At 28.6% G+C, this 12,835-nt stretch overlaps 1 protein-coding gene across 6 annotated transcripts in view; it reads right to left on the bottom strand.

Annotated features, from left to right (window-relative positions):
* Positions 1-12,122: 12,122 nt before the first annotated feature.
* The window catches only part of LOC123260536 (LIM/homeobox protein Lhx5-like), a 31,344-nt gene continuing 30,631 nt past the window's right edge, over positions 12,123-12,835 (bottom strand). For 4 of the 6 annotated variants that reach the window (XM_044721674.1, XM_044721676.1, XM_044721675.1 and 1 more), the window contains exon 10: positions 12,124-12,577. In XM_044721674.1, coding sequence (XP_044577609.1) covers positions 12,456-12,577 — 122 coding nt within the window. In that variant the 3' untranslated portion in view covers positions 12,124-12,455. Of the gene's footprint in view, positions 12,578-12,835 lie in introns of all 6 variants that reach the window. The other 2 variants (XM_044721677.1, XM_044721679.1) reach the window with 2 other exon arrangements.

Below are 12,835 nucleotides of genomic sequence, written 5' to 3'. Positions count from 1 at the left end.
TAGACGTTGAAAACGTAAGATCAACGTATTGAACGTTGAAATCGTCATTTGAACGTAACGGACGTTAAAAACGTATATTGAACGTACCCAACGTATTATAAATGTGAAGAAAACCAATAATGGGTGAAAATAGTAATATTAATACTACTCAAATAACTACACATTTTTAATTTTCTTAGCGGGAAGTTGAAAATTTTATTTTTTTTTTTTTGTAAAAATCCAGTGGTACAAAATTTTATAAAATTGGATAAAAAGTTATCATTTTATATACAGATTTATGAGGCTATTTTTGGTATAAAATCGTATGAATGATATTTTATAAAATTTTACATAATTTTGGAAACCATTCCGAGGGTAAAAAATTTCGATAAAGCATTTCCGTCAAAAAAAAAATGGTAAATTTAAGCTAAGAAATGTAAAATCTCCCTAACAAAACTAAAAAAAATTTTTTTTTGTTTATTTACGTTTCAAACATGTGTAGTTATTTGAGTAGTTTTAATATTACTTATTTTCACTCATTATTGGTTCTCTTCACATTTATAATACGTTGGATACGTTCAACATACGTTTTTAACGTCGATTACGTTCAAATGACGATTTCAACGTTCAATACGTTGATCCTACGTTTTCAACGTCTAATACGCTCAACCTACGATTTGAACGTTCAATACGTTGAATCTACGATTTTAATTTCGACTCGGGCCGTAGTAAAATAAGGCCTATTCGCAAGGTTTTTGTAAAAATTTAATCTGTGTTTGTTTATGGTGAAAATTATCATTACTCCATTATATTTTGTGGCTAATGTATTGATATAAAAATTAATGTTACATTTCAATAATTAAATGCAATATTTTCGATTTTTTTCAAAATCTCTCTTAGCTAGGCCTTATTACCTGCCGGTACCTTATATACTCTTGGTTTGTAAATTCTTGGATTAAGATCTTCGGATCTATGATCATTACATTTAGTGACTTAATTCAAATTTAAAATTATGTTATCTTTAATCGATATTATCAAATTTTTCCAATTTATTTTTAACCATAGTTCTCGCCATTCACAATTTTGTCAGATTAAGTTAAAAAAGTTTGGAAAATCCAAAAGTGCACGCCTCATAACGCTCATTCATTTTTTAAGAAAAAATAAATTGTGTAACTGATAAAAAAAAGAAAAGTATAATTAAGTAATTTCTTACAGAGTATTTTTTTTTTTCTAAACATCAGCGCCCTTTTTTCTTGTTATATGCGCACGCAGTCTAAAAAAATCTAGCTTTATCAAGTGGCGCCATAGTTTTCACGTGACAAATAAGAAAAATTCGTTTGTCTTTGTACGGTTATATCGTAATAAATTTTAATAAAAATTCAATTTAAAAAAAAAATACGTAAACTAGGCTACTGATATGAAATACGGACCCAGTTCATCGCATTTGTAAACTAATAAAAAAGGTCCGGTCTTGAAATATCAATTTGTTCGGGAGTAATCATTGGTACATCCAAAATGGGGTGACATCCGGACGTCCACGTAAAATTTTTTTCAAAACGTTTTTTTTTTTTCAAAATAGCTACATGAAATGATTTTAGAAAGTAAAAGATGGTTTAATTTAAGTGTTTTCTCCGTGTACATCTACTTATATTATTGTATAAGTGTAATATGGTTGTGATAGAGACATTTAAAGATCACAAAATTGCTTGACCTTGACGAGTCGAGTATGAAACACAACCTCACGCGCTCCGCGCTATGAGGCGTGCAAAAGTTTGGAAAATCTAAAAGTGCACAGGATAATTTTGTCTTAATATGAAAGGATAAAAATATTTTTTTTTTCTTAGTATAGTTACAACATTAAAGTGGTTGATAATCTCTTTATACAGCAAGTTAACAACCTACGTTAACATACATATACATAAAGGTATCGCAACGGGGTGGCGATGATCAAAAAGGGTCGTCGGAATAGTCACATAAAAAGAGGACAGATGGTGGGCGTATCTCATCGGTTGTATATTTGAACGTGCTGACGTGTCGTGCATATCATTGCAACGTGTTCACGCTTATACCTAATTTTATAAGATCACGTCGGGTGTATGTCCAGATTTGCTTTACACGCGAGCTGTCACTCTCTTAGAGACCTATTGCGACTAAGCGGCACGCGATGAACATGTGGTTATTTTCAAAACACTTTACTATGCTGTAACTGATAATCTTATCAAATATTCCATTCCGATTAAATGTTCGCATGGCAATATATTTTATTCTACTTTTATTTTTATTTTTATGATTGTGTGGCTGTAATAATATGTCGTTTTTCTAATGTATATTAATTTGAGTCAGATCACTAGGCTGAAAATTACGTAAGAACATTTCGTAGCTAATTCGTGTTTCATCCCCTATACGCAGTTAATGGTTCACGCATGTCGCGCGCATAATGTACACAATGTACCAGTGTATACACTTGAGCATTTCTCTTATGATCGAGGGTAGTTCGATACTCTGTATGGGAATAGGAAGCATTCAAGGGTATAAAGTGTGTAGGAGGGGAATGCATGAAGGAACAAAAACCAGGGAAAGAAATAAAGAGCCAGGGAGCAAAACTAGTTTTAATGTCTGCAAAGGGTGATTTTCTTCATCAATTATAAATGTTTACTCCATACAAGAGTCACTTGACTCGTACTTGTATAAATTCATATTTAATTTGTATTTATTGAACCTAATATCAACCTCGTGTTTATTATATTTAACACATATTTTCCAATACTAATTATTTATTCATTAGCTCCGATTTTCGGTATGAAATATGACACATTAGGAAGATTTTTTTTGTCACATATTCATTCGAGTGCTTATTTCATACATTCTTTTTTATATATATAATTTCTATCAAGTTCAGTATAATTTTTTTGATGTAAGTCATTTTTTTCATAAATTTAAAACATAAAAAGTGCAAAAAAAAAAGCTAAAATTAGTAAAATTCATGTGGTGGAAAACCCTGGCACGTGAACGGGGCTTACCCACGTGGATAAAAAAAAACTGACGGTTTAACTGAAGAGGTTGACTTGTGACACATCGCATCAGGCGGTCGAACTAGGTCGAACCGATACATTTTCTACCCTTACCTCTAAAAGTATTGATATAAAAAAATAAAAAACTCCATATTTACCACTGAATTCATTATGTCAAACAGAAATAGAAATTTCCTAATATTTTACAAATTTTTTATTATTTAAGGCACATATTTTAATTCTTATAGAATTCATTTGATAGTAAATAAAAACAAACCAGAAAAAAGTTATGATAATCAGCTCGAAAATCGAACTTAATCTTCGTACTTTCTTGAAATTGCATCAAGTAATTTATTTTTTTAATCTCCTATGTCTTGAGTCTATATTAACTAATAAAACTTTTTTTGTAAATTTTAATTTCATTTTAGAGTGTGAATTTTAGTGAAATTATTATAAACATAAAAAATTATTTTCTTACACTTCAGAAAATGTAATTCTTGTAAAACATATTTTTTAGAACAAATTCCAACGATACACACACTTTAACGAGTTAATAACTCATGAAAAAATTTTCTATTGATAAGCGTCTGGGGAAATTAAAAAGAATAATTTTTATTTTAGAACTTAACTTTCTTGTAAGGAGATGATTCAGCGATAATGCGCCCTCCGTCGACGATTTCTAACACTACCTTTGGTCGACAAATTATGTATAGGCATATAACACCCATACCAGGTTTGATATGGGCATATCAATACATATTTTATATGAATTATATATGATCATAACTGAAAATAAATTCAATGTTTTAAATAAATACAAATGTTTTTTATATAAAAAATGACAATATACAATAAAATTTTAATACACAATTAGAAGCATTAAAATATATATAGAATTAAAACGAATAGTCGGGCGCGTTGTGGATTTAAAAATGCTGGTGGTTTGTATTAAGATTGTAGCAGGCTTTGAAAAGCAAATGGCTTGAAAATAACTTGGTGTATGCTCTGTAGCGTTCAGATATGAAGAGAGAAAGACAAACAGAAATATAAAAATAATAGTGGTTGGTATGACTCTGAAGAAAAAGTAGCGAAATATCGTGAAAAACATATAAAAGAGGGATGAAAAAGGGAGAAAAAGAATCGAAGGGTATGCTCTTGTTTTGACCTCAGTGTTGCGAGAATGAATGAGATAAACTAAACCGGTCGACGAGAACAAGTATAAAAGAGTAAGGGAGAAAAAAAAGACAAGAAGAAAAGGAATAAAGGAGGAGGGGCTGTATAATCGATGCGGACATGTGCAGTTCCCCTGGGATAACTCGGCAACCCCTAACTCGCCAAACCTATTTATATACAACAATGCCCTGTACACCCCCATATAAACCACTCCGTGGACCACTTGCTCCCCTCAACTGAAGCCGCGCAATCCCCCACGCTTTTCACCCTCATGGTGGCATCACACAAACACACGTCTCAACTGCTTATATTTCTCAAAGTAAAAGTCTTTTGTATATGTGTCAAATATTCTTCTTGACGATAATATGTAAACATAAACAGTACAGAGAAATATTAGTCCTCGAAAGAAAGTCTTGTAAAATTACACCCAATTCTGTGGATTTGACAGATACATATATTAATGTTAATTTAACATCAAACATGTAACATGTGTTTCTATTATTTCCTGAGTATTATAAAATTCAAAATATAAAAATTGGGGTTCTGTAGATTTTGCACACAAAAAGAAGTTTATTTGAAACAAGAAAATTGTAAGAAAAACCGAAGTTGTTTTGGAACAAGAAGAAATTTTCTTGGCCCTAAAAAACTTTTGCCTCATCTATGATAAATTTTTTCTTTTTTAAATCTATTTTTGAGCTAAGAAAATTTATGTTAGAGCCAAGAATTTTTTATTTCTATGTGTAGTTTGATTTCTACCCTGATAAAAAAATTAACTTGGTTCAAGAGAAAAAATTTTTAACCAAAAAAATCTGAAGAAATGCATTGGTTTAAGAAATCTTATACTTACGACAAACAGGAACTTGTAAACAAATTTGTGTAAACATTTTTAAGTTAATTATTTAACACTTTTGTGAGTTGATTTAACACAATTATATCAAATCGATGGATAAAAGTGTTGAAGATTTAATATAAAAATTTAGAACACGCCAATCACCAATCGGTAGTCGCTACAGTTTTTTTTTCGTGTAGTTCTTTAAAATGATTTTGATGGCTTAAAATTTTTTCTCTGGAATTTTGTTAATTTTTTAATGAATGTGAAGTGTTATTAAATTTTTTTTTTAATTATAAAAACATTAGGTAACTGTATAAGTAAGAATATGCACACTTGAGAAATAAAATTTCTATAAGTGATAGATCATGCATTTTTAATTTATACACAAACGTATAATCTGCTACTGATGGAACTTCCCACTGCGCTATAACTAACTATAAACTTACCAGCTTAGATATATACTTATGATTATAAACCACATGTATTTAAGCTCAATATGACCTCTTTTACCGTTCCTATGAAAATTTCACTTTAAACACTTAAAATCGTTCAAAAAATTTGTATAAGTGATTAAAACTCAAATTTTTTTAGATTTACTTAATGATATAATATGTTAAAAAATTTTTAATTCATTCTATTGTAAAATACATCTAAGGTTCCGTGTCTAGTTCTTAATTTTTTTCAAGTCACTAATAAGAGCAAAAACGATAACTAGTGAAACTTTAGAAAAATTTTACTCTAATTACATAATTAATATATTATCAAAAAATCTCCAAGAAATTAACGGAATTGAATATGTTTACTCTCAATCTCACTAAACAGCAAGATCAAAATAAATTCTGATATAGGATGAATATTAGAGAAAAAAAAAGTCTAGTTTTAAGAACAAATTTTTCATATTTTGAACATACATTTTAAAAGCAAAAAAACACCCTTTGGCTTCAACCGAGAAGGAAGGTAGATTTCTTAGAAATAAATGATTTTTATTCTTTTTCAATAACTTTTTGAATAAATGGTTTATAGGTCAAATTAAAGGCAATTTCATAAGTTTTAATCTGCATTTTTCAAAAATGAGTTATTTCTTTGTAATCAAAAATTATTTACTGATAAAGTGACCGAAAATGCAATATTCACTATTTTGACAATTATCAATGGCTGTTATTTCTGAACTAATCGACTGATTTTGCTCATCTTCGAACTCATTCAAGGTATTCATCCAAGAAATAAATGTACCAAGTTTCATTAAGATTCATCAATAATTATAGGAGCTATCGTGTCAACAAGGTTAAATTATACATATATTTACAAACTTTGAAGCCAATGCCATTTTTGAGCCTTACTCGACACTACTTAGGCGATATTATGACCGAATTATGAAACAATGCAATGAATAGATTTCTATGAAATCTACCTAAAAAATGATTAATTATTCCTATTTTTCTTTCTACGAAACAATATTAAAAATCGATAATTAAAAAAAAAAATTAGGCTCAATTTTTATTGTGTAATTTTAAAAATTCTTAATTTTATTCAAACATAATTGTCTTTATTGTCTAAAGGTGAAAATGTTTTAGCAGCTTTAAAAATAAAAATATTTTTTAATTCACATATTATTCTGCATCAAACGATATTTTTATAAGGTATATAATCACCTTCGAGGAACCCATTTATCTCGACTGCGTGGTTAAGAGTTTAAGATTAGGGTCATTTGAATACGAGATAGTTCGATATTTTAAATAGCAAATGCGTATTTTCGCTTGCAACTACTTGAGATTCTGAAAAATAAAATAATAGAGCAGGTTTTGTCGCCGAATAAAAAATTATCGAAAATTGTAGAGTAAGTTTTTTTATGAAAAAAATTTAATTTAACAAAATTTATTTTAGCTAAGAATAATAATAAATAAACTCAATGCCAGGATAAAAAAAAACACAAAAACAGGAGTGTGAAATAGTTGCAATAAAACATATTTTCAACATCTCTATTAGATATTTAAGTATTAAATAACGGACGTTTAAAACTTGCATGCATAATTTATCATATATAATAACAATAATAATATATGATGAACTGACGAATGTAATGTTTATGCGTTGTCGTTCGAATTTAAAAATTTTATTTTCTTCTTATAATTTATTGAAAGACGGGAGTGTTGATGTGAGGTCATAAGCCTCATACCTGAATGTAATTTCCTGGAAGTTTATAACCACGTTTAAACGTACCACGAGTATATGTTGTATGTAGTGAACCAGCTGAGTCGACTGATAATCCGGATTTTGGATTAGCTTAAGCCTCCGGCAAAACTCCAAACCGTTGTCTGTTTCTCTATTCGTTTACTTCTGGCCTTATATTACTTGTCTTCTTATTCTATTTCATTTGGTTCTATTATACATAGACAGACCTGATCCATCGTATCGCTTATATTCAGTCTTCAACACTTGGTGAAAACAAGAAACGACAGGAGGTAATATAACAATACTAACTTACTATGACTGAACGAGTTTGACACCTGAATATAATATGATGGACTCTTGACTTGTAAAAATGTTACTCCATGATATAGGACTCGAACCTCCAGTCTTCATTTTAACACAACTTACCGCGTTTATTTACTTTCATTTCAGTTGCCAATTTCTATAACTATTAATCCTTTACTACCGACTAAATTTATTGTCTACGCTCAAAAAAATTGTTCATTTCAAGAAGATATTTTCTTCAAAATTTCTCACTCTTGACTCATTGACAGGAAATTCATTCTTGAATAAATTCATTATGCCCTTATATAAAGTGCAGAGAATTATCCAATAGAAAATTTTGCTCTCCAACAAACCATTTCTTAAAAAATTCCAAATTGAAGAATTTTAATGCTGAAAGATTTTGACTTTTCGATCTTTCAGTAAGAATTTTTTCATTTTATTATTTAATCCACTGACTTAAAAAAATATTTTCAAATTAAACCATTGCATGGACCAGATATTACACGGAAAGATTAAAACCCGACTGGTTCGTGTTCTGCACCAGACTCAGTCGTGTGCGGGTTACTTTGCACAGATTCTGGTGCATCACTCGACTGAGTCGTGTGCGCACCAGAGTGAGTCTTGTGCGGACCAGACTGAGTCGTGAAAAGAAATTAATGGTTCATTTCAATAATAGGAATGAAATTTTTAAAAAATTTTTTCACAATCTTTAAAAATAATTTTAATTTTATATTATTGGCTTGAGTTGTTAAAATTTTAAACTAACAAATTATATTATACAGTATAAAATCCTTAAAAAAGGCGAAAATATTTTTATTTAATAATATCAATTGAAGATAATACTTTGAATGAAATCACAATAGTATAAAGATCATCAAAAAATTTATAAACCAAGATACTAAATTGTGCAACCAAATAGTCGGGTTTCTTAAAAGTAATTTTCTCGATTCAAAATTATTTCTCTATGATAATCCCACTACCATTTCTATCATAGTACAATACATAATAAATAGGACCTAGATTATAGGACAAATAGTTAAACAAAGCGAATAATTTTTAAAGAGTACTCAAATAGCAGCACGCTGATTTACCCGGCTTCAAGTATCTGGGTATTGTAATAAGAAGCAGTACAACATTGTATACATGTTACACTTATGTGTCTTTACTGTTGAATGGGGTAACTTACCGCCGGGCCAGAAAACACTGGTGGACACGTGTATACTGGCACGTGAGTTTTGAACGCGTTGAACCATGACATGTTCACCCCTTGTAGTTATCCCGTCAGGGGTTCCTTGTTCTGGATCAAGACCACTGGCCCCTTCCTGTAAGCTTTTTCTCCATTCCAGACATCCAGTCTCAGTCCCTCTTTTTTTCATTCATAGTTATCACGAATATTGATGATATCTTGATTGTAATTTCCATTTTTAGTAACTAACGCCCACAATTATTTTCAAATCGATATTGAAAGAAGTAGCTTACTTTTTTTTATTATTTGAGTTATTTTTATTGGAATGAATTAATTCCGAAACCGCATTTTTTTTTTCAAATTAATACTATGTATATATATAGATAGATATATATTCAGCCCAAGGGACAGTTTGTCCCGGCAAGACTCCCAAGGGAGTTAAACTCTCGTAGACGCCCTCCGGGTGCATGAGGCAGGTTCACATCTGTCGTCCTCCTTCAGTAGATACCATCCTATTCTCGATCTGAACTTTTGCAAAAAAGTTACTCTATAAAATAAACCAACACCCCTTTTTACATCTCCAATGAAAACTCTTTTATGTCCAGCTCGATTCATAGACTTATTTAAAAAGTTTTTTTAAGCAAATAAAATTAGTTGAGTTTTTTTTCCTATAATTAAGAGAGAAATTAACTGATACTGGGAATAAATGATTTGAACATCAATTTAATATTAAAAATAATCAGCTAAATAAATAAAAAAAAAAAACTTTTATAAAGATTTTATACTGCATTTAATAGATTTATTTTTATAAATATGTCACTTGAAGAAAACTTACAGTTTAGAAAGTAAACTTTTCTTCTCAAGATTCAAGTACATAAATGGCATGAAGAATCAAAAACTAAAATATCAACTATAATGCATCATTCTTATAATTACCAAGTATTCCAGATAAAAAAAAAAAAACTTCGTCTCTTAACATAAATAATGCCATTTTTTAATATAGTTTTAAAATCCTTTTACAAACAGATACTAAAATCTTAAAATAAATTTGAAACCCAGAAAGCTCGAATTATAATTTTGAAACAAGATCTAAACAATATTACGAATAAAATTAGAGTAAAATAAAGACAAGTATTTTTTCCAATGTTTCGTGTTTATTCTTTGAAGAAGTTGTAAAAATTTGACATAAAAATCACTCAAAAAATCTAAAAAATGTGAGAATAAAATAGCACACCTATTGTGTTATGCAAGTCTACTTTACTCTTTAATGCTGCATTTCAAAAATTATGAATTTTTTTTTTGTTTGGGGTAAAGTAAAGTAAAAGGAAAAATCTTGAACTAAGAAAATCTTTTTAAAGAGTTTCATTACTTTCCAGTTAAGCAGGAAAATATTCGAATTTAACAAAATATACTTGAACGAAGAAATACTTCAATAATTTTTCTGCTTAATTAAAAATAATCAAAATCTTAAAAATTATGTTTTTGGTTCAAGATTTTTTTTTTGAAAAAAGTGAATTTTTGTATTAGTGTGTTATTATAACTTTAATTGTTATTAAGTAAAATTGATATTCTTTTTCTTATATAAATATAAAGAACTTTAACTAGAATAAAAATTATAAAATTTTGTAACTGAAAAAAAAAGAAACTACAAAGAATACACAGACAACATATGAATGCAATAAATGGAACATATGTTTGGTAAATTTTAGTAAATATATTTAGAAAATAAATTTTAAAAGTGACGATGTATAAAACTAAAGCTGTACTATCGATCGATCTATCTAGTATCTGTTAAGTCTGTGGGGAATACTCAAAACTCAATACCCAACAAGTCGAAACTGCTTGATACTCTTTTTGTTGATGCACATTGAAGATTGTTGCCCGGGGCGAAAACACATCAAAATCGAATTCACCAGATGTCCAAAACTAAAGTTTGGTGTGGGTATAGACATTGTAACTATGTTGGGGCACGCAGGGTGCTTATACACATGGGACACCACTACGATATGTTTCTTCTCTATCTCAATTTAGTAACAATCGAATGATAAAACGAGAGAGAACTAATCACATCCGGTAATAAACCGTGTAACTACGTAGCAAGGGGACTTTTAAAACTGAGACCACAGAAATCTCGGAGGATATAAAGGGAAGAAGACCTAAATTGTATCAAATTAGAGAGTCATTCGGAAATTATAGTTTCCGATGTTTTCCTCTGAAATCGAATTATTATTTTTCAATATTTGTCTTACTGTCTATATACTATACCTTTTATATATATTTTAACTAAAAAATAAAATTGCAAAACAAAAAAAAGGTTAAAAACAAAAAAATACTTTTGAACAACTGTAAAATTTTACGGAAATACCAGGTGGTTTATTATTATTATATTTTTTAACCGCAATGCATAGTAGCGAGAGTATGAATATGATACTATATCTGTACATTTATCACTTAGACACAAAAAGTATTTTATTTAATATATACTCTTTCATATATCTTTATTTATTTATTCTCCCTTACTTCATTATATTTTTTCTGACCTTTCAATACATTTTCTTTATCATCATCATCAGCATACATATATTTACATCGATAGCCGTTTCATCAGTTTTTATTGATAAACGTTCTATCATTATTTTAATATTCATATTTATGGCTATTTAGTACAATTTTGTATAAGATTACCGTTAAAACATATTAATCAAGGATGCACTATGTAATATAATATAATCACAAAAAATTGATCAAAAATATTATATACTGTACAAAACAAATCAAAGTGTATAATAATTATGGTGTTTTCATGACAAACCAAAAATTTGTTTTTTATTGTCAATATCAATAATTAGTTGTTTGTACATTTAAAAAGATGCTGTTTGAGCATCTCAACTATACTCATATATATCATCGAAAATATATTTGATGTGCAAGCAACGTATTTGAATCAAAATAATATTTATTAAATAAATTTGTTCATATAACCGGTTTAATTAATATAATCCATGATTAATTCGTCTTTACGGTAGTACATTATTTGTTAAGAATTTTAAATAAACGAGCGCAAATTTTAATTAATATTATTTAGTTTATATATAAACATAAACATTTATTTATATTATGTATATATTTATGTGTATCTTTATGTATATTTGTATAATTGTGTATAAATTTTCTCTGTTATTTATTTATCTGGTTTCAAGTGCAGTTATTAATTATTGCACGTGTAAAAAAAGCTTTTATCTACAGGATTTTATGCGATAATTAAAATTTAATATTATAATCAACAAGAAAACATATTACATGACAGGATAATTTTTGAATTTTGTACACAATAATAATAATAAAAACAATAATAATAGTTGTAATAATAGTAATAATTATAAAAATAATAATAATTATTATTAACATAATAGTAATTAACATAATAATGATTATACATAATTCTTGTAAATAACAACTCATAATTATAATAATTAAACTAATAGTTGAATTTGTAATAATCGTTTTTACAAAACAAAAAAAAACTAATCGCTATGCGATTTCCTTCTATAACTGGAATTAAATTGTCAGTTATTGACCATCAGACTCGATCATAATCATTATCATTTACTAGTATATTCTTTGATATTACAAATTTATTAAATCAATTTGTTTTAACTATATTTGTTTATATTTATACTATTGTATTGTAATATTTAGCAATATACTGTTAAATTTAGATTCAGCTCACAATCGATACCGCACAATCGAGTCCGAATGGATGTTACGGTGGATAAAATTAATTAAACATAAACTTGTTCTACCAGACGAGGCCTTCGCTTTGCATCTGGTGCTGCTGTTCAGGAAAGCCACCGCCACCGCCTCCTCCACCACCGGGACCGCCACAATTACCACCTCCACCAGGATTACCTTGCCCGCCACCTGAAAATTTTAGAGTAATAATCGATCTATAAAATATCTAACAATAGGCTACTCGAATTAAAACTATGGTAACAATCATTGCTATTAACACTTCGTTCGGGTTAATGTCTTGAGGGATAAATTAAATAAAAATTTTCTAATGCGCCATAAATAGTTGGTTTTAAAAATTTATTGCTTGATTTTACAACTCTTATTATATTATTATACGATTATGAATTCGCTTCTGTAGTTTAAAAGTTTTTATCTTTAAATGAGTGA

This window comes from Cotesia glomerata, linkage group LG3, assembly GCF_020080835.1.
Source record: "Cotesia glomerata isolate CgM1 linkage group LG3, MPM_Cglom_v2.3, whole genome shotgun sequence".
In the NCBI taxonomy this organism is placed as follows: domain Eukaryota; kingdom Metazoa; phylum Arthropoda; class Insecta; order Hymenoptera; family Braconidae; genus Cotesia; species Cotesia glomerata.
The sequence above is the reverse complement of the archived record's forward strand: the minus strand, read 5'-3'. Positions and strand labels throughout refer to the sequence as shown.